The following is a 26,710-nucleotide window of genomic DNA, read 5'->3' on the forward strand; positions in this document are numbered from 1 at the left end:
ACACGTACTGGCTTAAGCAGGGGGACACGTCTGGCACTGCAGGATTTAAGTCCCTGGCGGCGTAGTGTGTTACTGATGGTAGGCTTTGTTACTTTGGTCCCAGCTCTCTGCAGGTCATTCACTAGGTCCCCCCGTGTGATTCTGGGATTTTTGCTCACTGTTCTTGTGATCATTTTGACCCCACGGGGTGAGATCTTGCGTGGAGCCCCAGATCGAGGGAGATTCAGTGGTCTTGTATGGTCTTCCATTTCCTAATAATTGCTCCCACAGTTGATTTCTTCAAACCAAGCTGCTTACCTATTGCAGATTCAGTCTTCCCAGCCTGGTGCAGGTCTACAATTTTGTTTCTGGTGTCCTTTGACAGCTCTTCGGTCTTGGCCATAGTGGAGTTAGGAGTGTGACTGTTTGAGGTTATGGACCAGTGTCTTTTATACTGATAACAAGTTCAAACAGGTGCCATTACAGGTAACGAGTGGAGGACAGAGGAGCCTCTTAAAGAAGAAGTTACAGGTCTGTGAGAGCCAGAAATCTTGTTTGTTTGTAGGTGACCAAATACTTATTTTCCACCATAATTTGCAAATAAATTCATTAAAAAATCCTACAATGTGATTTTCTGTATTTTTTTTCTCATTTTGTCTGTCATAGTTGAAGTGTACCTATGATGAAAATTACAGGCCTCTCATCTTTAAGTGGGAGAATTTGCACAATTGGTGCCCACTGTATTGTCTGAATGGCAACAGTAGTGATGAAGTTAACTCTAGACTCTGATCTAAGGTCAGTTTAGCATTTTTCACCTTGTGCATTTTACGAGGTGAAGTTGGCCCTATAGGTGAAGCTGATCCTAGATCTGCACCTAAGGGCAACTTCTACCTGGAGCTGTGGTTAGTGCAGTGGATGTGGTACCTACTTTGTCCGCTAGGGAGTAGCAGAGAGCGGACAGGAGGAGCAGCATCCCCAATACTCTGGCCATGGCTGTGTCTGGATCTTTTCTGATGGAAAATAAATACAAATGATTGAAGACTCTACTAAGCCATGTGAAGAAAGACTGTTTTGGTTGATTCAGGACAAGTCAAGTCATTGGGTACATACATCAAGCACTCAACATCCCTTGGACACAGTCACAACTTATGAAAAATAGAACAAAAAAAGCCAACGCCTAGTGAACAATAGGTTCAATGTCACGAGCATGCTACTCTGATGTGGGTAGAGGATGGATGGACTTTTCAATACTACCCCTTCCTCTAACCCTGACCCTTCCTTTGAGTAAGACAGAGGGAAATGGTGGGATAGGTGGAACGTTTTGGGGAATTGGCGGGCATTTCTGATTCCTTGAAGTTGTGATTTCCTGTGAAGCCCTTTAGGCCTACTGATATACAGGAAGGAAATTAAAGCAGTGCTCGTGTGTGCATGTGCGGTCCTCTGTAGCACAGTTGGTAGATCATGACGCTTGCACCGCCAGGATTGTGGGTTTGATTCCAGGGGCCACCCTTACGTAAAATGCATGCACATATGACTGACTGTAAGTCGCTTTGAATAGGTCACTGTGTGGGGGCTTGTATTTAAAAGAAAAAAAATCCTTTAACTGGGCAAGTCAGTTAACAACAAATTCTTATTTACAATTACTTTCCTCGTTATTACTATCCTCGTTGGTACTGGAAGTCCCCACAAGCATAGTAAAACAAGGAACATTTCCCCATGAGGACAAAGGCTATTTAAGCTTAGGGTTAGTCCTGAGGGACAGAGAACAGTGACAAACTAAGCACAGTTTGCCACCGAGGAGTAGTCTCACAAGCTCACGTGTGTGTGTGTGTGTGTACAAATGACTAAAGTAAACTGTGTGAACTCATAAAACGTTGCTAAAGCCCTCTCCCAACACACCAATACAATATGGAAGCAGTTTCTAAACAGGAGTACAGATGTATGGACGGGTAGAATGACTAATGACAAACAGATGAGGACAAGAGAGAAAACGGAAACTTTACAGAGTTTGACACCACTAAGCCGGCTTTCCAAAAAGTTTGTTGCACTACTATAGAGTTTGCTACGTTTTGTAACCAGAATACACACTTAGTTGAATCTGACACACAAACTTTTGTGTTTTTAAATGTGTGGTGATGGTGAAGGTGTGATGATCGTGCTATTTGGTAATACTGAAGGATGCTGGATAAGAGCATGTGCTAATGGAATTTTACATATACATTTTAGTAATTTCACAGAGCAACTTACAACTAGAGAAGGTAAGACAAATACATATCACAGTCATAAAATAAGCATGGGAATAAATGTAAATTAACCTAGTTCTCTGAAAACACACATCAGACTAGAGATGCACTGCAGAACCCTTTTAGGCCCTAAAGCCTCTCAACTGTGACTAACCATGACTCACACCTAAAGAGAGAGAGAGGGAGAAAGGGAAGACAGAGGGAATGACAAAAGAGAAAAACATAAAGTTAAAGATGGAAAGAGTGAAAAGGGATTGAGGAAGACTACAGCACTGTGGTCATTGCATGGGACCAAGACCAATACATAAACCTTACCTACCGACATACACCACATCTGGCTGATGGTTTTTCTAATCCCCTGTGGCTGATTGGGCTGGTGTTGTTATAAATGAGGTCAAACTGTGCACACACACGCACTGCTCAGAAACATGAAGCTAATCAACTCACCAGTTGCAAAGAGTAGATTTTCCTGGAACACAGACTCCCTGAGTCTTTCACTGGGATGACTCTGCAAGATGTGTGGGACTTACACACAGACAGAGCATAGTACATACCCCTTTCAAGCCAGTTGTTTGTCACTCCTGGTTTATTTGGGCTACCCTTAGCTGAGCCTCTTTGGCAGAGCATGAGTTGCGCTGGTCCCCTACTGTCCCTCCCCTGGCCTATCAGACCAGGCCATATGTTTCCTGCCAACATTGAGCCTGTGTGCCTGACGTCACTCACTTTCATGTTTTATCTGTCACACACACACACACACGCCTAGTGCCTGTCCTCCATCATTAACATGTGTCTATCACACACAAATACACATACAAACGTGTGGGTGCAGTCATCAGACACCACAGGATTATCAGATGCTGTCTGACAATCCCACAATGCAGTGTGTCTGTGTAGGACTGGTTTGTGGTCTGGCAATGATCCTACTAAACCAGCGCTTACAAGAGCCAACAGACACATGCACACGTTTAAACCCACACACTCAGACAGTTGCACACCCGTATGTTGGTAGGAATTTAAAAGATAACAAGAACATCTCTTAAGTCAGCATGTTGTTTGTTGATGAGTTTAAAACCTACTGCAGTGGTCTAAATCAGGGTCACACAGTGATTTTTGGTAGTCTTGAACAAATCTACTTTGAAACAAAAGTATACACCTCATACACATGGGTATGGGCTTTAAAAAGACACCTGTACCATGTCAGATAGATTTGAAATGTATTACATTTTGATGTGGAGAATCTGTTTAAGGGTAAAATTGACTCCAACCAAACACAACGTAATCTAAGACAGAGCAGAATGCAGTTGAATCATTGTCCAAAAATGAACAGATTGTGGTTAATAAAAAAGCAGACAAAGGTGGTGCCACAGTAGTGTGGAGTAAAGACGTGACAGAAGCCTATCGTCAATTAGACAATGAATTCTACCAATCTTACCTTCAACCCTACAGAGGACCTAAAAACTGACCTGAAAGGGATCCTCACAGAAGCTAAGGAGAAGGGCTACATTTCAGACAAGGAGTTTAAATACATTTGATGTTAGTCTGCTTATGGCTTCTTTTACCTTCTTCCAAAGGTCCACAAACATCTTGAAAACCCCCAGCAGACCAGTCATCAGTGGTAATGAAAGTCAGACAGAACCCATCTAAGTACATTGATTACTTTATTAACCCTGTTCTGACATCACTCCCAGCCTATCTTCAAGATACCACAGATGTGTTGAACAAAATGAAGGGATTGAACAATATAGATACAGCTTCCTTTTTAGTCACCATGGATGTGGAGTCTCTATACACCACCATTGAACATGAACAAGGTTTGGCAGCGATGCACCATTTCTTGAGTACCCGACCTGAAACTGAGATGCCTCCTACAGAATTCATTGTCTCACTGACTGAATAGACTCTTAATCATAACATCTTTATCTTTCAGGACTGTATTAAACAGGTCAAAGGGTGTGCCATGGGAGCTACAGCCCTTCCTGGGTAAAGGACTTCATTTTGGATCCTTCTGATAACCATTTCTTTGACCAGATTATATGGTGGGGACGCTATATTGATGATGTTTGCCTGTTCTGCTCCGGCTCAGAAGATTACCTTATTTCCTTCCACCAATACCTTAACAACATTAACCCTATCAAACTAACTATGGAGTACAGCAAGGATCAAATTTATTTTTTGGACCTCGACATTAGTAAAAATGACCAAGGTTGTTTGCACACATCAATCTTTAGGAAGCCTACAGATGGGAATAGCATTCTGAGGGCAGACAGCTTTCACCCCAAAATGCTAAAAGAGAATATTCCATATGGCCAATTCAAAGAGTCCGCAGAATTTGCGATCAGAAAACAGACTAGTGTCAAATCTGCTGAATTGGAGAATCGCTTCTTGAATCGGGGCTATAGCGTTCAGGTCCTGAAAGATGCAGGTATAAGGGCTGGATTACTTGACAGAGAGAACTTGTTGTGAAGGGGAGTGCCTCGTGATACATCAGAGAGAGTGTATTTTGTTACAAGATACAGGACTGAAGCAGAGATCATTAAAAGGATCATTAAATAATTGGGGAATCATCCAAAGTGATACGCTACTACGCCAAGTCTTTCCTGAGCCACCAGTCATAAGCTTTAAGAGATGTCCTACCCTAAAATGACAAATTAGTCCAGTTATCTTCCGGGTGACTCTCAAACTGGGCTCGACCACAAACCCAAGGGCTCTTTTAAATGTAACCATTGCAGTAATATTGCACAGAAGAAGTATTTTGTCGACACAGCTTCCAAAATGGAGTATTACATCAAGCATTTCATTAACTGTAAAACCACTCATGTTATCTATAGATTGGAATGTCCACATCAAGCATTTCATTAACTGTAAAACCACTCATGTCATCTATAGATTGGAATGTCCACAGTGCAAGGTGTTCTACATTGGAAGGACAAAGAGACGCCTTCAAGACCGCTTAGCGGAACACAAGTACGCCATACGGGTAGGCAATGAAGACTACCCCATGGCAAGGCACTACAAGTCCCTACACCGTGGCAACCCTGCCTCCCTACAAGCTATGGGTGTTGATCATGTTCTGGCCTCAATTAGAAAAGGGGACCGTCTTAAACAGTTAAACCAAAGGGAAAGTTTTTGGATTTACAAACTACAGGCCACTAAATACCCTGGTTTAAATGAAGATATGGATTTACAAACTACAGGCCACTAAATACCCTGGTTTAAATGAAGATATGGATGTACAAACTACAGGCCACTAAATACCCTGGTTTAAATGAAGATATGGATGTACAAACTGCAGGCCACTAAATACCCTGGTTTAAATGAAGATATGGATTTACAAACTACAGGCCACTAAATACCCTGGTTTAAATGAAGATATGGATGTACAAACTGCAGGCCACTAAATACCCTGGTTTAAATTAAGATATGGATTTCTCACCCTTCCTGTAAGGTTGTGGTCCATTTGCTGTCATCTAGTGGACATTTTGCTCATTTGCCCTCAGCTATGGTTAGACTATTGTTCATGTTTGTTGTGTTCTAGTGGACTATATTGCTTTCTTATTCTTGACACTTCTCCCAGTCATATTTAAGGTTAGAACTACCTTTTAGTGTTCTGATACTTCTAGCTTGGAGTTGTATTTATGATAACTTAGCTACAGTATTGCACCTTTTAATGTGTATAGTATTGTTTACTAGGTGAGTCCAATCAATTGTGTAACCACTCCCTCTTCCAATTAGGGCTAATTGAAAAGCTGTTCAAAAGAGGACATTGTACTCCTTTTTTTTGTACTCCCTGATGAAGGCCATGCAGCCGAAACGCGTCGGTTTTTAAAAACTGTTTTAATTGAACATGCCATACTAATGAAGGCATTTTAATCAATTATATGAAGAGTGCCTTGCTCCTCCTTTCTTTTTGATGACCAATTTACCCCTTTCACCAAAGAGCACCTTTATCTACCAAAATGTACTATTGTGTACCTTAGTAGCACTTCCCTTCCTCCTCTTTCTACTAGTATTACATTGAGTTTGCATCCCAATATTACACTTTATATACACAATACATCTCAGAAGACTAAAATATAACAAAACTGTTTAACATAGAAACACAGGATTTCCGTCTTTAAAAACAAAATGTTATGAAATTTTGAAAAATATGAACATTCCACCAATGAGGCCAAAGATGTTGTTTTTGGTCATTGACTGCAGGAAAGGGCTACCTCATTTTCTAGCAGGGATTAGAAGGCAATGGTCTGTCCCAGTTAGTTAATGGTTTCTTTTGATTGTGTTGTATGACAATATATTCCCTACACACCCATGAGGGCTGTAGCTCTCTTACAACAGTAGGTCAAGTCTGAGTTATGGTAAGAAGAGGAGGCTGTTAAACTGTGATTGGAGCTTAACTAGTGATAGACTGAGGCAACACACAGGCCCCACACACAGGCCACATCCGTTCTACTGATGTAACTCATGTTCTATTAGAGTTCAGTCATAAAGCAGAACTGTAATTATAGTAACAGAGTTGTCTAAGTGCTGAGCACAGCTCCTTCTCCCCCTGTCAGTCTGTGTGAGGATGAGTCTAGCGAGCTGACCTGTACAGTAAGGATGTGTGATTTGCTGACCAGTGACCACAGTACTGGTACAGCAGGTAGAGACTAATCAGCAGCCATTTAACCTCTCGAGGGAAATAGGAAAGAAAGTGTTAAATGTTAGGGATCAGAGGACAGGGCTAGACAACTCAGCACAGCGTTTGCAGTACTCTAGTGGAATCTCTCCACACTGCCAAAGCTGACTGTGTACATGTTCTCATCCTCCTAAATCTATCTACTGCCTTCAACACCATGAACCATCAGATCCTCCTCTCCACCCTCTCAGGGCTGGGCGTTTCAGACTCTGCACACGCTTGGATTGCATCCTACCTGGCAGGTCACTCCTACCAGGTGACGTGGAGAGGATCTGTACCTGCACCACGTACTCTCACTACTGGTGTTCCCCAGGGCTCGGTTCTAGGCCCTCTTCTCTTTATACACCAAGTCACTCGGCTCTGTCATATCCTCACATGGTCTCTACTATCATTGCTATGCGGATGACACTCAATTATATACTTTTGTCCTTCCCCCCTACTGACACCCAGAGACATGCACCTCAACCTGCCTAGCAGATATCTCCATTTGGATGTCAGCCCACCACCTCAAGCTCAACAAGACTGAACTGCTCTTCCTCCCGGGGATGTCCTTTCCAAGACCTCGCCATCATGGTTGATAACTCCACGGTGTCCCCCTCCCAGAGTGCGAAGAACTTTGGCATGACCCTGTCGTTCTCTGCAAACATCAAAGCAGGGACTCTCTCCTGTAGGGTCATGCTCAACAACATCTGTAGAGTACAACCCTACCTCACACAGGAAGAAGCGCAGTTCCTAATCCAGGCACTTGTCATCTCCCGTCTGGAGTACTGCAACTCGCTGTTGGCTGGACTCCCCACTTGTGCCATCAAACCCCTACAACTTATCCAGAACGCTGCAGCCCACCTGGTGTTCAACCTTCCCATGCAAATCGTATCTTAAATAATCCTACATTACCCCCTGCTCACCCCAACCCCTCCCTGTGAACTAACACTCATTTTTTAAATTTATTTTTTACACCTGACTAGCTCTGACTTTGCTGATAACTACTTTGAGGAATGATTGACTTACTATGACTGTGATGTGTGGTTGTCCCACCTAGCCATCTTAAAATGAATGCAGTTAGTAAGTCGCTCTGGATAAGAGCGTCTGCTAAATGACTCCAATGTAAAATGTCTAGTCAAAAATCTGAACAGTGATCAAACTGAATAGAAGGATTTTTTGAAATACTGACCTACAGCTGCTAGAACGAGGACAAAGAAACAGGAAACATCTTTAAAGTGTACCAAGCCTTGGTACTGATGTTGCTGTTGGTAAAATATGATGCGGCAATGTAAGTTCCTTCACTTTTCATACCAATAAAGCTTCATGAATTTAATTGAAATTAAGTAAATAGTTGTAGACAGAGGAAGTTGTGTGTATGGATGGGCGTATGTGACTGTACATGCACACATGCCAAAGTTATGTTTATTCTTCACTGAGAGAAAGCAGGCAGCCATAGGCGTAATCTGATTAGCATCACATTGAACCAGTTTGATAAACAATGACACAGAACTCTGGTTTGGTTCTAGCTAATTATCTTCCTTTCCTTCTTTAGGTTTGGTTCCAATACTCTAAAATAGCCTTATTTTCCATGTCTCCACATTACTTTTTGGGGAAGATTCACTGGCTATGTTATTCCCAACACTTGAACCCTCAGTCATAAGGTCTATACTATGTTAGTGGCTGTCATAAAGATATAACATGTCATGAGAGCTGATGTCTGCTTATGACAACTGATCTAACACTGTCATGACACTGTTACTTAGGGATAGTAAGCTACTTGGCTGGAGCTATGCCTGCTATACCGGGCTCTTGACCTGTGAATCAGGTCAGCAAAAGCACTGAGAGGCCCCCTGGCCTAAAACACCAGCCCAGCCACCACAAAGAATGCACTAAATGCACTGATCCATAATTAATGGTCCGGGATCAACGTGTTACTTGGCAACATTGCTGAGTTTGGACTACAATGCTGCCCATTAATGATCAGCCAGTTCCTGGAAGTGACCCTGTCCTGTAGGTGGTGCATGTGAGCCACTTCAGGTTTGTCTTGTTCAGTCACCTTGTATCGGAGGACAATAGGGGTGCGCTCTAGTATTGACAAAAGCTATCCAGAGGAATTCCCAAGTTAAACTAGCTGCTTTAAACCTACAATTCCATACAGGGCTAGTCAGTCAAAGGGTGGATCTAACACACACAGCTGACTCCAGGGAACCACATTCCTAGAAACATTCTGTGTAATCTCTGTTATGTTATCTGAAGGAACACTGATTCACAACTGCTTTCACTTGTTATTGTAGTTTTTGAATGTGAACTATTGCAACAAGAAATTTTAGAATGACCTCATTCCAGAGCTGTGGATTACTGAGTGAAGTGACAGATGAAGAAGTGATACAGTATGTGCTATGGGAGTATCAGGTGAAGGGAGGGGTAATGAGATGAATGCAAAGAGAGGTGGGAGAGAGATGACGGTATGAAACAGAATGTGAGGGGAGTATCAGGTGGAGAGGGGGATAAAGAGAGAAGAATGGAGACAGGTGGAGGGATGGAGAGGGGGATTACAGTAGTGAAAGAATGCAAGAGCATCAGGTGGAGAGAGGGATGAAGAGAAGAATGGAGACAGGTGGAGGGATGGAGAGGGGGATTACAGTAGTGAAAGAATGCAAGAGCATCAGGTGGAGAGGGGGATGAAGAGAGAAATGGAGTGATGTGGTGCGATGGAGAAAGAGTGAGATGAGTGTGGGTGTGAAAGGGGAGAGAGGAATGTGGAAGAGATAGATGTGGCAGGGTATGGTCAGAAGTATTTGACTTAATTACTGAGTAAGAACTAGGTGACTATTGCACTATTGCTCTTGGCTGGCTCAGTCACTCTTTCACTTCCCCGCACTCTTAGAAAAAAGGGTTTCAAAAGGATTATTCGGCTCTCCCCATATGAGAACCCTTTTTGGTTCCAGTTAGAACCCTTTTGGGTTCCATGTAGAACCCTCTGGAAAGGGTTTTATATGAAACCCAAAAGGGTTATTTATACCTGGAACCAAAAAGGGTTCTCCTATGGGTACAGCCAAAGATCCATTTTTTCCCCCCTAAGAGTGCACATAGCCTACATGTGCCAAGGTGTGGAGACAACCAACATCAGGTGAGAAGAAAATGGCACAGACATAAAATGCACGAGATCTACATGCTCTGCAAGTAACAGAATAACTAGCCTACACAATAGCAGCCAAGAGTGTAAATATTTGCTTTCTGCCCTTATTCCGTTGAGTTTGCAGACTACATATTTGAAACGGTCCTATAATTGAGTCCCCAATATAGGATAAATGCCATTATGTGATGTTTCGACCATCTTTCTCTCGACCTCTGAATGCTTGGCTATAAAAAGCCAACTGACATGTACTCCTGAGGTACAAATCTGTTGCACCCTCTATAACCACTGTGATTATTATTTGATCCTGCTGGTCATCTATGAATGTCTGAACATTTTGAAGAAAGATCTGTCCTTAACGGACATGTACTCTTATCTCCACCCAGAAGAGGACTGCCCACCCCCCCGATCCTCGTTCCTCTGCGTTTCTACCTAAATTCCTGTTTTACTAGCTTGTTCTTTGGGCTTTTAAGCTGGTTATTGTTAAGCACTTTGTGACAACTGCTTATGTAAAAAGGGCTTTATAAAATAAATTTGATTGATTAATCAATTGAGTATTTGTATTTCATAAATAAATGGAGTTTGCTGACTACATATTTGAAACGTTCCTTTAATTGGAGTCTCCAATGTGGAATAAATGCTATTATTAAGTATGCGATGTATGTGTATTTTCAAAATGGTACATTTGTTAAACTTTCATTAAGTCTACGATATGGGATAAAAAATGCCGAGGTTTACTGACACCATTCAACCGATGAGGGTGCAGCCGTACTACCGCCTGGGAGGCTTGTGGTCCGCGTATGACGTGTGTAACCGAATCGAAAATAAAAAATAAAGTCAATAGCCTACAATTTCTCTTGGAACATTTGCGCGTAGGTCTACCACCGCAGTGTGCACCTTGCTGTGCTTCACATGTGAAGACATAATAGTTGATCAACATTTTAAACTAACCGTTCTGATCTGTTCCATCAGCCTTATTAATTGATACGTCGCATACCTCCACTAATCTACTTTGATACGCATCACGGGGATTAAGAAGTGAGCACACAATGCCCACGAAAAGTGGGTTTACGGCATATACCTGCGTATATACCCTCCAATACACTACCCCAAAGGACATACGTTATATCTAGAAGGGATTGAATTGGTCCATATTCCAGGTAAAGTAAATTAAGGGACACAGTGTAGAACAAACGACGTAAACCCATCTAGAGAAGATATAAGCACCTACAAGCATCCGGGACCACAACCTACTGTCTGTATGTGAGACTGCGCTCATAATAATATAGCCTAATCATATAATAGCCTAATCATATAATATTTGACATTCCATTTGAAATAATTTGTCCCGGCATGCTTCACAGAAAACAATTAGCAAATGTTGTAGCCTAATGCAATCAATGACTTAGCATAGCCAGTACATAACCATTAAAATCTGGAAAACATGAATATCCTTACCTTGTCCTTGTGTATGGTATGTTGCTAGTTCTGAATCTACCTCTAGAAACAATTATCGGAGGATATTGACAATGAAGTGTGATAACTGCTGTGCTTCTCGGTTTTTATCCTAGCCTCGGCTATTTCCGCTGAAGGGGGGGGCTGTTTGGATTACTACATGATTTGACCATTTTTACGTATTACATTGTTCTCCGGAAGTGTGACTCAAAGGCACCCAGGCCTTTACGTGACACACACACACAAACATGAAACTGAACCCGTCTTTGGCTCAACATTGAAGGGTTGATTAAGAAAAATCTATCATATTCTAATAAAGTGAATATTTGTCTTGTACAGACTTCAGTTGATCTTGGTTGCAAATCTGATGTTATTAGTGATTAAATTCTTCGCAACCTGAGTTTATACTCTGCAGCTGTTTGGAATTGGCCTCCCCAAGGCTCCTGACCAGGCCAGGGTAAAGACTGTGGGTGGGTTCAGTACCAATGGAAATCCAGTTAGTGGCGAATCCCCTGCCAGAGTCTGGGCCGTTCCAGACTGCGTTGGCCCATTCCAGGGCTCTACCTGTCAGACAGGAGACGAGGAGGCTCACATTCGAACGGTAGCCAGGTAGAGCTCGAGCAAAAATCCCTGGCACCCAGCCGCGGCTCCATCGTACTCCCTCGGGGGCGCGAGATGCAACGCGCTGGGACCGGACGCCGCCGGAGGAGGAGTGGGTTACGTCGTCTGTGGGGGAGCTGGGGTTGATGTCGGGAGACCACTCCTCTCCCATCGCTCCATCCTCTCCATCATTTGGTCCATCGACGAAACGATCCGATGGAGGATGGCCGTGTGATGGAGGACGCGCGCCTCCATTGATGTAAGAGGGGTGGTCGCTGCTCCTGCTGACTCCATGTCGGTGGTGCGGGCTTCTGTCACGGCTTCTAGGAGTAGTGGGTGGAGGAGTCAGGCGCAGAGAGCAGAGTTAGTTCAAACGTGGGTTTTTATTCCAGGAACAGAGTAACGGTCACGCCAAACACAAGGGCGAAATAACCAAGTCCAACAAACAGGACGAAACCGTCCGGAAAAAGAAATCCACACACATGAACAGGAAAAACTAGCCTGCACAAAAGCAGGTGGGCATACCGAGTTTAAATAGCCCAAAACAAAACCCAAACAAGAAACAGGTGAAACTAATCAGACAAAACTTAACTGAAATAGAAAAGGGGATCGGTGGCAGCTAGTAGGCCGGCGACGACGACCGCCTTCATTGCAACCTCCACATCAGAGGGCTGCGACAAGTCAAAGACATCAAAATGTGTCAGTGTATGATTTTATATAAATCAATACATTATTATTAGTCCTTGTGTGCTGTTGAGGATAATATGGCTGAAGTTGTTCAACTTTTATTACATTTTTGTAAAGGAAATTATTTAGCGAACACTGGACTAATTGTGGACTAACACTCTGGACTAACACTCTGTCGCCTCGTTGTCAATTCCATCTATGTTAGATTAGTATGGAGTCACCAGTGTTTAATGAGGACACCACACATTTACAGTACACACACACAGTGCACACACACATGTTTATCACTCATGGTCTGACAAGGCGGTTGTGTACTACTTGATGAATAAGGATAAAATTATGACACCAAGCCATGTCAAAATAATTTCCCCTAATTAATGCAATGCCATGACCACAATACCAATAAAATGTGATGCAGTAGTTTTGACCTCCTGTTAGAAGCACGTAGCACATGTAATACAACTTGGTGAAAGTATTAGGCCTAAAACCCAGGTTTTTGTAAATTTAAGACATGCACATTTGGAACACAGAAGGCTGATGAGGAGAGGACAGCTCGTAATAGTGGTGGAGACAGAGCAAATGGAATGGCATCAAACACATGGAAACCATGTGTTTGATGTATTTGATAGCATTCCACTCATACCATTCCAGACATTACCATGAGCCCGTCCTCCCCAGTTAAGGTGCCACCAACCTCCTGTGATTTGGAATTACATAAAGAGACAGCTATACACTTTTACCTCTACTAAAATGCATAGTTTTGTGTAGTTAATTTAGGCCAAAGGCACCTGTATTGTAATTGTGAGGCTGCTAGGCCTTTTTACAAAACACCATATTAAACAAACAGCACTAGCCTAGGAAACAACACCATATTTAGTAAACGTAAACAGGAAATAGTTTCTCAAAACAGGCTACTCAGTGAGGGGGTCTATGCACCTACAAATCACACATTACTAGTGTAAAAAATATATATCTACGCCATACGCATGGAACTTTTGCATATAAATAAAAGCATGTATACAGTATGGGAACCAAAGTGATACAAGTCAGCCGGATGTAGGGAGGATGTTTCATGTTGTTTGTTGATGTGGAAATGTGATAATGTTTTCATTACAAACAGGGGATTCTCTTGAAAACTGAGGTTTTGAGTGTCGAGAATCTGCTGAACAGTCATTGATTGCATCATTATCTTACAGTTGACAATTAAGGCAATGTCATTGCATAGCTTGAATACTCCGAACACCATGGTAGGGTATTTTCCAAGTAGACATTGTACAGTGATTTTTCATTATTATAATTATTATAAATTATTTTAGATATATTTTTAACCCTTATTTTACCAGGTAAATTGACTGAAAACACATTCTCTTTTACAGCAACGACCTGGGCAATAGTTACATGGGAGAGGAGGGGGGATGAATGAGCCAATTGTATTATGACACTAGTCAAATAGGCCTTAGATCACTATACGTATGAAAGAGTCATGTCGTTTTCCAGGAAGTATCTGTCGCGACTTCTGCCGAAGTCGAAGCCTCTCCTTGTTCGGGCGGTGCTCGGCACTCGACGTCACCGGTCTTCAAGCCATCATTGATCCATTTTCTATTGGTTTTGTCTTGTTTTACTACACACCTGGTTTCAATCCCATTCATTACCTGTTGTGTATTTAACCCTCTGTTTCCCCTCATATGTTTGTCAGTGTCATGTCCTGACCTGGCCTCCTGTAGGTCTCCCCAGCCTGGTGGGTCCTGTGGCAGCCCCACGCACCAGGCTGTCTCTCCGTCTCCTCCCTCCAGGGTCTCCCGCCTGTCCAGGGCGCCGCCAGAGTCTCCCGCCTGTCCAGGGCGCCGCCAGAGTCTCCCGCCTGTCCAGGGCGCCGCCAGAGTCTCCCGCCTGTCCAGGGCGCCGCCAGAGTCTCCCGCCTGTCCAGGGCGCCGCCAGAGTCTCCCGCCTGTCCAGGGCGCCGCCAGAGTCTCCCGCCTGTCCAGGGCGCCGCCAGAGTCTCCCGCCTGTCCAGGGCGCCGCCAGAGTCTCCCGCCTGTCCAGGGCGCCGCCAGAGTCTCCCGCCTGTCCAGGGCGCCGCCAGAGTCTCCCGCCTGTCCGGCGCCCGCTGCAAAGGTCCCCAGTCCGAGGGTCGCCGCTCCAAAGGCGCCACCTAAGTGGGCCAAGACTAAGGTGGGGTCCATGTCCTGCGCCAGAGCCGTCACCTCGGACAAATGCCCACCCAGACCCTCCCCTATGGGTTTAGGTTTTGCGGCCGGAGTCCGCACATTTGGGGGGGGGGGGGGGGGGTGCTGTCACGTCCTGACCTTAGTTCCTTTTTTATGTCTCTATTTTAGTTTGGTCAGGGCGTGAGTTGGGGTGGGCATTCTATGTTTTTGTTCTATGTTTTGTATTTCTGTGTTTGGCCTGGTATGGTTCCCAATCAGAGGCAGCTGTCTATCGTTGTCTCTGATTGAGAACCATACTTAGGTAGCCTGTTCCCACCTGGTGTTTGTGGGTAGTTGTTTTCTGTGTCTGTGTTCTTCACCATACAGAGCTGTTTCGATTTTCATTTTGTTGTTTCACTTGGTTATTTTGTATTTCGTGTTCAGTGATATTAAATTAACATGGACACTTACCACGCCGCGTTTTGGTCCGATTGTTCCTCAGATGAAGAAGATCGTTACAGTCAGAGATTGTTTATTGTTCAGATTTCGTGTTGTATTGGTGCGCGATGGGTCCTTGTACCCACTTTGTTTAATTATTTCATCATTTTGGAGTTATGTTTTGTTTACAGTCATTAAACAACTCCATTTCATTAAGTTTTATTATCCTGTGCCTGACTTCCCTGCCACCTATACACACGACTCTGACCGTAGCCTTGTTGTTTTCTGACTTTTGTAGACTTTTTGAATGGTATTCAATGAGCAAAAACGTCATAAGGCATCAGGCAGAAGAGAATTCAGCCACAAACACTAATATAATTGTGTATATATATACAATTATACATATATCTTAAATGACCGCATTTTCACAGATTTTATGATATAATCGTCAAGCCCATTCAAAAGATACGGGGACAGGATCGTTGCAAGCAGTGCAAAAGCCTTACATGGTGGTATCCTCCATAAAGACTGTAACGACACGTTTTATCTGAGCAAAATGTATTGTAAGACTTGTTGTTGCAGTATTTAGGGGAGATACATTCACCTTTTTTGGACTATGTTTACTCAGGTGAGCACCCCATTCCATACAAGCCTTTCCACTGGGCACAAACTGGCTGACTCAATGTTTCATCTTAATTTGTCAAAATATTGTGATCTGGAATCTGTTTAAAATACATTGGATTTGCAAAAAGTCGTCAATTTAAACTGTTATGAGGGTGAAATTTCAACCCCAGGATTATGTCAACTTGGTAACCAATCTTCAACAGACAAACCTTGTATAAAATGTTTAATTTGTGACTTTGAAAAAATGTCAGATCTGTGAAAAAACTAAAGGCTGGGAAGCACCTACTGAGGAAGTGATCAATCAACAACTACCCTTTGGTCTTCCATTCAGGGTTCTAACCAAACCTGTTCCTGCTTAGCTTTGATATTTGTCACTGACTTCTACAAATGTGCTATCGTGAGAATGATTTACTGGAATCCTCCACTTAAAAATTAAATAAATTCACTTTTGCTATCGAAGTCATTTCAAAGAGTAGGTAACAGAGCAAATGAAATGTAACTACACTTTATGAGTCATACATCATCCATGATACTATTTAGGCCGATATAGCATATTCAAAGTCATCAACAGCTATTGTTTCAATTCAACCCAAGATTCAACTAAAAATAGACATACAGTACCAGTCAAAAGTTTGGACACACTTACTCATTCAATGGTTTTTCCTTATTTTTACTATTTTCTACATTGTCGGATAATAGTGAATAAATCAAAACTATGAAATAACGCATGGAAACATGTGGTAACCAAAAAAGTGTTAAACAAATCAAAATATGTTTTATATTTGAGATTCTTCAAAGTAGCCACCCTTTGCCTTTATGACAGCTTTGCACACTCTTGGCGTTCTCTCAACCAGCTTCATGAGGTAGTCACCAGGAATGCATTTCAATTAACATGTGTTCCTTGTTAATTTGTGGAATTTCTTTCCTTAATGCGTTTGAGCCAATCAGTTGTGTTGTGACAAGGTAGGGGTGGAATACAGAAGATAGACCTATATTATGTCAAGAACAGCTCAAATAAGCAAAGAGAAACAACAGTCCATCATTACTTTAAGACATGAAGGTCAGTCAATCCGAAAAATTTCAAGAACTTTGAAAGTTTCTTCAAGTGCAGTCGCAAAAACCATCAAGTGCTATGATGAAGCTGGCTCTCATGAGGACCGTCACAGGAAAGGAAGACGCAGAGTCACCTCTGCTGCAGAGGATAAGTTCATTAGAGTTAACTGCATCTCAGATTGCAGCCCAAATAAATGCTTCACAGAGTTCAAGTAACAGACACATCTCAACATCAACTGTTCAGAGGAGACTGCGTTAATCAGGCCTTCATGGTGGAATTGCTGCAAAGAAACCACTACTAAAGGACACCAAAAAGAAGAAGAGACTTGATTGGGCCAAGAAACACGAGTAATGGACATTAGACCGGTGGAAATCTGTCCTTTGGTCTGATGAGTCCAGATTTGAGAGACGCAGAGCAGGTGAACGGATTATCTCTGCATGTGTGGTTCCCACCGTGAAGAATGGAGGAGGTGGTGTTAAGGTGTGGGGGTGCTGTGCTGGTGACACTGTCTGTGATTTATTTAGAATTCAAGGCACACTTAACCAGTATTGCTACCACAGCATTCTGCAGTGATACGCCATCCCATCTGGTTTGCAAGCTAGTGGGACTAGCTTTTGTTTTTCAACAGGACAATGACCCAAAACACACCTCCAGGCTGTGTAAGGGCTATTTTACCATGAAGGAGAGTGATGGAGTGCTGACCTGGCCTCCACAATCACCTGACCTCAACCCAATTGAGATGGTTTGGGATGAGTTGGGCCGCAGAGTGAAGGAAAAGCAGCCAACAAGTGCTGAGCATATGTGGGAACTCCTTCAAGACTGTTGGAAAAGCATTCCTCATGAAGCTGGTTGAGAGAATGCCAGGAGTGTGCAAAGCTGTCATCAAGGCAAAGGGTGATATATATATTTTGATTTGCTTAACACTTTTTTGATTACTACATGATTCCGTATGTGGTATTTCATAGTTTTGATGTCTTCACTATTATTCTACAATGTAGAAAATAGTACAAATAAGGAAAAACCCTTGAATGAGTAGGTGTGTCCAAACATTTGACTGGTACTGTACATATAGGCCTAGGGTTTCAAGCTTTAAGAATAGGATTAAATTAAATCAAAATTTTATTTAAAGTGCATTTAAAGTTTGATTTGATAACACATTAAGTTGTTGTATAAATAAACAAAAAATCCAACATTGCATTTCCATTTAAACTTTGCTGTGCTTTCAAATGGTTGAAGTGCAGTGATAACACATTTAGGTGAGAACTAAACCAAAAACCAGACAATATAAACACAACATGTCAAGTGTTGGTCCCATGTTTCATGGGCTGAAATAAAAGATCCCAGAAATGTTCCAGACGCACAAAAATCTTACTTCTCTCAAATGTTGTTCACAAATTTGTTTACATCCCTGTTAGTGAGCATTTCTCCTTTGCAAAGATAATCCACCCACCTGACAGGTGTGGCATATCAAGAAGCTGCTTAAACAGCGTGATCATTACACAGGTGAATCTTGTGCTGGGGAGAATAAAAGGCCACTCTTAACACAGTGCCACAGAGGTTTCAAGTTTTGAGGGAGCGTGCAATTGGCATGCTGATTGCAGGAATGTCCACCAGAGCTGTTGCCAGATAATTGAATGTTCATTTCTTTACCATAAGCCACCTCCAACATCGTTTTAGAGGATTTGGCAGTACATCCAACAGGCTTCACAACCGCAGACCACGTGTAACCACGCTAGCCCAGGACCTCCACATCGGGCTTCTTCACCTGCTGAATCATCTGAAACCAGCCACCCGGACAGCTGATAAAACTGAGGGTTTGCACAATTGAAGAATTTCTGCACAAACTGTCAGAAACAATCTCAGGGAAGCTAATCTGCATGCTCATCATCCTCACCAGGGTCTTGACCTGACTGCAGTTTGGCGTTGTAACTGACTTCTGTCGGCAAATGCTCCCCTTCGATGGCCACTGGCACGCTGGAAAAGTGTGTTCTTCACAGGTTAATCCCGGTTTCAACTGTACCGGGCAGACAGTGTGTATGGCGTTGTGTGGGTGAGCAGTTTGCTGATGTCTACGTTGTGATGAACAGAGTGCCCCATGGTGGCGGTAAGGTTATGGCATGGGCAGGCATAAGCTACGAACAACGAACACAATTGCATTTTACCAATGGCAATTTGAATGCACACCTAAAACACAAACTTTTACAGATGCACAATGAAAGAGCATCCTGTCGGGCTGTATCACCGCTTGGTACGGCAACTGCACCGCCCGGAACTGCAGGGCTCTTCAGAGGGTGGTGCGGTCAACACAATGCATCACCGGGGACAAACTACCTGCCCTCCAGGACACCTACAGCACCCGATATCACAGGAAGGCCAAAAAGATCATCAAGGACAACAACCACCCGAGCCACTGCCTGTTCACCCCGCTATCATCCAGAAGGCGAGGTCAGTACAGGTGGATCAAACGGGGACCGAGAGACTGAAAAACTGATTCTCAAGGCCATCAGACTGTTAAATAGCCATCACTAGCACATCAGAGGTTGCTGCCTATATACATAGACTTGAAATCCCGGGCCAGTTTAATAAATGGAACACTAGTCACTTTAATAATGTCTACATATCTTGCATTACCCAGCTCATATGTATATACTGTATCCTATACTATTCTACTGTATCTTATTCTATGCCGCTCTGACATTGCTCGTCCATATATCTTTACATTGTTAATTCCATTCCTTTACTAGATTTGTGTGTATTGGGTATAGGTTGTGTAAATGTTAGATATTACTTGTTAGATATTACTGCATTGTTGGAGCTAGAAGCACAAGCATTTCGCTACACCCGCAATAACATCTGCTAAACACGTGTATGTGACCATTAAAATGTTATTTTATTTGAGATCCTGAGGCCCATTGTCATGCCATTCATCCGCAGCCATCCCCTCACGTTTCAGCATGATAATGCAAGTTTCTTTGTCGCAAGGATCTGCACACAATTGTCACCCATTGAGCAAGCTTGGGATGCTCTGGATCTACATGTACTACAGCGTGTTCCAGTTCCCACCAATATCCAACAACTTCGCACAGCTATTGAAGAGGAGTGGGACAACATTCCACAGGCCACAATCAACAGCCTGATCAACTCTATGCGAAGGAGATGTCGTGCTGCACACCAGATACGGACTGGTTTTCTGATCCACGTTTCTATCTATTTTTAAGGTATCTGTGACCAACAGATGCAATCTGTATTCCCAGTCATGTGAAATCCATAGATAAGGGCCTAATGAATTTATTTCAATTGACTGATTTCCTTAAATGAACTATAACTCAGTAAAATATTTTAAATTGTTGAATGTTGCGTTTATATATGATTAATATGGTGACCAGTGGCGGACTTACCATTAGGCAGAAGGGGAAATCGCCTTGGGCCTCACATCATCAAGGGTCCTCATGAGCTGGGCATAGTAAAATAATAATAATAGTACTCTTTTTTTTAAGTACACTACATGACCAAAAGTATGTGAACACCATCGAACATCTACTTCCAAAATCATGGACATTAATATGGAGTTGGTCCCCCCTTTGCTGCGATAACAGCCTCCACTCTTCTGAGAAGGCTTTCCACTATATGTTGGAACATTTCTGCGGGGACTTGCTTTCATTCAGCCACGACAGCATTAGTGAGGTCAGGCACTGGTGTTGGAGGATTAGGCCTGGCTCGCAGTCGGTGTTCCAATTCATGTCAAAGGTGTTCGATTTTGTTGGTAATCTTAGGTGTTCGATTTTGATGGTAATCTTAGGCTGCTCGGCCATGGAAACCCATTTCATGAAGCTCCCAACGAACAGTTCTTGTGCTGACATTGCTTCCAGGGGCAGTTTGAAACTCGGTAGTGAGTGTTGCAAACGAGGAATGACGATTTTTACATGCTATGTGCTTCAGCCCTCGGCGGTCCCATTCTGTGAGCTTGTGTGGCCTACCACTGAGACGTTGTTACTCCTAGATTTTTCCACCTCAGAATAAACAACACTTACAGTTGACTGGGGCAGCTAGCAGGGCAGACATTTTACTAACTGACTTGCAGGAAAGGTGGCATCCTATGACGGTGCCATGTTGAAAGTTACCAAGCTCTTCAGTAAGGCCATTCTACTGCCAGTGTTTGTCAGAAACGGGTGTGGCTGAAATAGCCAAATACACTCATTTGAATGGGTGTCCACATACCTTTGGCCATGTAGTGTATAATTTATCAGTTTGAGGCCCCCCCATACTCCACTGGAGTGAACAGACCTCTTGTAGTGTCATGGCTAGAAGGGATCCAGCTTTTGTCAAATTAACTTCAGATTTGAATTTTTGTAGCAGGTTAGGAGAATTTACACAGCAGGTTAGGATAATTGCGTTAGGATAATTGCGTTAAGGTTAGGAAAATGTTTAAATGCAAAACATTTAAACTGTTCACGTTAATTTGACAAAAGCTGGATCTCTTCCCTAGTTTAATGTAACGTTAGCAGCCTATCATTTTCTTACGATAACAGCTATTGGCACATCTGGCACATTATCTCTTTAGATATCCTACTCCAAACTAAGACAACAGTCGCCACATATTCTCCATTGGAGACACTGACAGAGATTATGAACCTAGCTACTGTATCCGTGTATCAGGCATCGACCTATATCAGCAGTACCAGTCTACAGACTAAGAATACGCTATGCTCTTTGTGGGCGGATCGACCCCGCGTTCAGGTTTACAGGAAATATGACTTTCAGGAAGTAGACTTTGAGAATTTTTTCCCCCCCAGCTACAGTAGTAAATCGAGAGAAAGTGAAGCTTACTTTCATGAACAAAAGTGTATGCTAGGTAGCTGCGTCTATCATTATCAAACTAACTTTTTCCGTTGGCCAAAGTCTACTTTTCAGGTAGGACTAATTTTACAGTCACTACTCACGAGAGAAAGGTGAGAGGTGCTCGCGGTAGTTGTGCTACATTACAGTAGCATCGGGGAAGCCTAATGCCAGCTGTAATCTTCTATAATGAGTGGAAAACAACTAGTAAGCTTGTAAAGTTTATAAACACAATATAAGCATACTTTTATTTTTTATAAATCGAAACAAACTATCCGCATGATACTGCTGTGCTGCTGCTTTATAAAGAATACACTTGATGTTCTCCTGTAGCCTGCTGACAATCAGTCTGGTCATTTCAGTGTTTATATAATGTAGCCTATTATGTATTCAGAGAGAACAGCTATGGATGTTGAGCTAGTAACACTGTCATTATAGGGCAAGTAGTAGCTGTAGTTACTTGTTACCATATATTTTGAAATCGTTGCTGCTCTGCTTGCCTTACCTTCAGTGCCCCAATGGTCCAGACATGCGTTAGTTAGGCCTACATACAGTGTACATACAGGCTAATAATGCTGTAGTAAAAAAAAATTCAGATCCTGTGTTGTTGTGTGGCTGAGGTCAGGACTATCTGAGGACCATGAGTCGCGTTCCCCTGCAGCAGCAGCAGAGCTGTGGCTCCTGGGAGCTGAAGGAACGCCTGGGGACCGGGGGCTTCGGGAATGTCACCCGATGGCAGAACAAGGTGCATAACTTTAACAGTAGCACACCATTCATGTGTGTATTTTGTTACCTATAACTTTTACCATATTTTGTGTGCTTGCAAAAGTGCTATGCTATCATGTATGAGCATCCTAAGTGGTGGCATTTTTCATGTTTCATACTGTCATCAGATAGCCTACAACCTATGCTGCTGCATGCCTAGCAGAACCTATGGAGGCTCCCACATTAATATTTGATGTAATATTAAATTCCCTCATCATGAATGCTTTAAATGTAACTTACAGGAAATACACTCATCTTTATTCTGTGACCTGGCCCATAGAACTCTGCATCCTCCCTGGCCTATGACATCACACCTAGTCACAGGATGAGAGGGACATAGATGTACATTATTATAGCTACACCATTGGAACTTGTCCACACCCATTTAGTTAGATCTTTCTGTCCTCTATCTGTGCACTGTCTATCTGTCTTTATGTCTGTATGCACAACTTTGTTTACTGGAAATGCTGCTCAGTGTTGTCTCAGGTGAATTCAGCTGAAAGGGCACAGTGGTAGTACTATGTGGACCCCTACCAACAATGGAGGTCAGTGGTAATGACAGTTAGCATTGTGTCAAATCCTTTCGCTGGCTCGTACTTTACATGCTTCATTGTCATAGATGTATGACCCCATCAGAGTTATGAAGATGATGTTAATGTATTAAGAGCTTTAGACCTTTGTTCTCTCTGATTCCTAAATGTTCCTTTATGTAACTTTATGTCTTTATTCAAATAGATTCAATGACCTTCCTCTCTCTGTGGTCCCTGAGGCTCTCATGCTTTGGCCTTTCAGCCACCTGTAGTCTATATTGCCTATAGTAGTCCAGAACTGCTCACTCCACTCCTGGAGAACAATATCTGTGTGCTGGCTGGCCTTTGTCCCTCTTAGGGCTTGATCCCTTTCTCTAGGGACTGATCCAACTGTTAAAAACAAACTTGACAATTATCTCTTCTCTTTTGGTTTCCTACTTATGAAATGTACAAGACTTTAAAAGTAACATGTAATGCGCCACATTTATAAAATACATCAGTCAATTCATAAGAAAAAAACACATTTTGGAATATCAGATCCTTTTCCTGCCCACAACCTCAGTTCATTGCAGTTGTATTCTGCAATAAGTAATACCCATGTTTAGATTTCAATTATGTTCATGGTCCCAGCTCTATCGCAATTACCTATCCACTATTATTAGAATTCATTAGATGTAGGTAACTGTCCCTTATTTGATTCAGTTATTTAAATACGACTCCATTTAGGCAACAGACAATGTATTACATTGTAAGCAGATTATCTTTTCTCAAGCGACATATTTCAATTATTTTACTTCATCACATTAGTGCCGCAATAATACTTAGTTTGATGGAAACCCTAGGCTTTGTACAACGTTATAAGTTACGTCGAGATTCAATCTTAATTCGCTCTAACTTTATGGAAAAAGGTTTATTACATAAATATTTCAACTCCTCTCATACTACCTTATGGGCAGTTTTATTTTAAATGTAGTACCCTGTTGGGGTTTGTTCATTGTTCCTTGTCAATCATTTTCTCATTGGTGAAATTATCATTCAGACAATATTTTTAATTAAATAATTCAAAAACCTTTATTAACCTCTTCATCCTACCCCCTCCTTTTTCGAACATTCTGTTAAAAATCGCGCAACATTTCAGCGTCCTGCTACTCATGCCAGGAATATAGTATATGCATATGATTAGTATGTGTGGATAGAAAGCACTCTGACGTTTCTAAAACTGGTTAAATCACGGCTGTGACTATAACAGAGCGTGTGTTTCATCGAAAAGCGCAAGAAAAACTGGTCACTGAAAGCTGAAAAAAGTATTAAAGGAAACCAAATTTAATATGGACACAGATGCAATTCCTACAGCTTCCACACGATGTCGCCAAAAACGTCATTTTCATTGACAAAAATCCTTTGAGACATTACCAATAGATCCGTCATTCCATCCAGCCTACAACAATCGATTTTGGAAGATTGAAAAATGGACATTGTTTTCTTGAGTAGCTGCTATTGAATACAGATCGCCCAGTGATCAATTTGATCGCTTATTTTTTTAAAAAATATATATATTTTTTACCTTTATTTAACTAGGCAAGTCAGTTAAGAACAAATTCTTATTTTCAATGACGGCCTAGGAACAGTGGGTTAACTGCCTGTTCAGGGGCAGAACGACAGATTTGTACCTTGTCAGCTCGGGGGTTTGAACTTGCAACCTTCCGGTTACTAGTCCAACGCTCTAACCGTTGGACTAGTAACCGCTACGCTGCCGCCTCCGTTTACAAATACCTAAAGTTGGGTTACAAAAGTAGGTTGAAGTGTTTTGTCAAAGAATATAGGCAACTTATATAATTTTTAAAAATGACGTTGCGCTTTGGAAGAGAGCTTTTTTCCTGAAGCAGACAGGCTATACAAATGGATATTTTGGGCATACTTGGACGGATTTAATCGGGGAAAAGACCAATTTGTGATGTTTATGGGACATATAGGAGTGCCAACAAAGAATATCATCAAAGGTAATGAATGTTTTATATTTTATTTCTGCGTTTTTGTGTAGCGCCGGCTACGCTAATTCTTTTGTTTACGTCCCCTTCAGGTATAGTGGGGGTGTTGCATGCTATCAGATAATAGCTTCTCATGCTTTTGCCGAAAAGCATTTTAAAAATCTGACTTGTTGGCTAGATTCACAACGAGTGTAGCTTTAATTCAATACCCTGCATGTGTATTTTAATGAACGTTTGAGTTTTAACGAGTACATTTAGCATTTAGCGTAGCGCATTTGCATTTCCAGGTGCCTACTTGAGACGTCTGCGTCTCAAGTAGGATCAAGAGGTTAATGCAATTGCATTAACAGAAGTTGACAACAGTTCTTCAAAATAGGAAAAGTCCCAAGTTATTTTATTGAGCCCGAAGTCCAGCCCTAGTGATGTCACTGCATATGTCATTACCTTCTACTCATCAGACCAAGCCCATGCATACACAGCTATACAAACTTGCAAGAGAGATACAATAGTTCCAGTGTTTTATAAGGGCTAACCAGTAAATGTCCACTCCCCAAGCTGATTTATAGTGGAATGTCTGACTAGTCTCTTATCTCTTACACTCCCCTACACAGTTCTGTCTCAGTCACACATTTCTCAGACCGTTTCCTTATAAGAGGTAGAGACTAGAAAATAAACTGTGGAACAATATTAAACCTCTATAATAAATATATATACAGTGCCTTGCGAAAGTATTCGGCCCCCTTGAACTTTGCAACCTTTTGCCACATTTCAGGCTTCAAACATAAAGATATAAAACTGTATTTTTTTGTGAAGAATCAACAACAAGTGGGACACAATCATGAAGTGGAACGACATTTATTGGATATTTCAAACTTTTTTTAACAAATCAAAAACTGAAAAATTGGGGGTGCAAAATTATTCAGCCCCTTTACTTTCAGTGCAGCAAACTCTCTCCAGAAGTTCAGTGAGGATCTCTGAATGATCCAATGTTGACCTAAATGACTAATGATGATAAATACAATCCACCTGTGTGTAATCAAGTCTCCGTATAAATGCACCTGCACTGTGATAGTCTCAGAGGTCCGTTAAAAGCGCAGAGAGCATCATGAAGAACAAGGAACACACCAGGCAGGTCCGAGATACTGTTCTGAAGAAGTTTAAAGCCGGATTTGGATACAAAAAGATTTCCCAAGCTTTAAACATCCCAAGGAGCACTGTGCAAGCAATAATATTGAAATGGAAGGAGTATCAGACCACTGCAAATCTACCAAGACCTGGCCGTCCCTCTAAACTTTCAGCTCATACAAGGAGAAGACTGATCAGAGATGCAGCCAAGAGGCCCATGATCACTCTGGATGAACTGCAGAGATCTACAGCTGAGGTGGGAGACTCTGTCCATAGGACAACAATCAGTCGTATATTGCACAAATCTGGCCTTTATGGAAGAGTGGCAAGAAGAAAGCCATTTCTTAAAGATATCCATAAAAAGTGTCGTTTAAAGTTTGCCACAAGCCACCTGGGAGACACACCAAACATGTGGAAGAAGGTGCTCTGGTCAGATGAAACCAAAA

The 26,710-nt window shown here is 42.2% G+C and overlaps 2 protein-coding genes across 9 annotated transcripts in view; one reads left to right on the top strand and one right to left on the bottom strand.

Moving 5' to 3' along the window:
• LOC139389900 (plasminogen activator, tissue) overlaps positions 1-11,609 on the bottom strand; it is a 29,101-nt gene extending 17,492 nt beyond the window's left edge. For 2 of the 4 annotated variants that reach the window (XM_071136922.1, XM_071136926.1), the window contains exons 1-2: positions 2,670-2,799; positions 908-989 (exon numbers count right to left, since the gene is read on the bottom strand). In XM_071136922.1, the coding sequence (XP_070993023.1) occupies positions 908-970 (63 nt within the window). In that variant the 5' untranslated portion in view covers positions 971-989; positions 2,670-2,799. Of the gene's footprint in view, positions 1-907; positions 990-2,541; positions 2,800-11,473 lie in introns of those variants that run through there. The other 2 variants (XM_071136924.1, XM_071136925.1) reach the window with 2 other exon arrangements.
• A 10,152-nt stretch (positions 11,610-21,761) lies between these two features.
• LOC139389901 (inhibitor of nuclear factor kappa B kinase subunit beta) overlaps positions 21,762-26,710 on the top strand; it is a 37,341-nt gene continuing 32,392 nt past the window's right edge. Inside the window, exons 1-2 of one of the 5 annotated variants that reach the window (XM_071136928.1) lie at positions 21,762-21,969; positions 22,482-22,601. In XM_071136928.1, the coding sequence (XP_070993029.1) occupies positions 22,497-22,601 (105 nt within the window). In that variant the 5' untranslated portion in view covers positions 21,762-21,969; positions 22,482-22,496. Of the gene's footprint in view, positions 21,970-22,437; positions 22,602-26,710 lie in introns of all 5 variants that reach the window. The other 4 variants (XM_071136929.1, XM_071136927.1, XM_071136931.1 and 1 more) reach the window with 4 other exon arrangements.

This window comes from Oncorhynchus clarkii, chromosome 30 (assembly GCF_045791955.1).
Source record: "Oncorhynchus clarkii lewisi isolate Uvic-CL-2024 chromosome 30, UVic_Ocla_1.0, whole genome shotgun sequence".
Taxonomy (NCBI): Eukaryota; Metazoa; Chordata; class Actinopteri; order Salmoniformes; family Salmonidae; genus Oncorhynchus; species Oncorhynchus clarkii.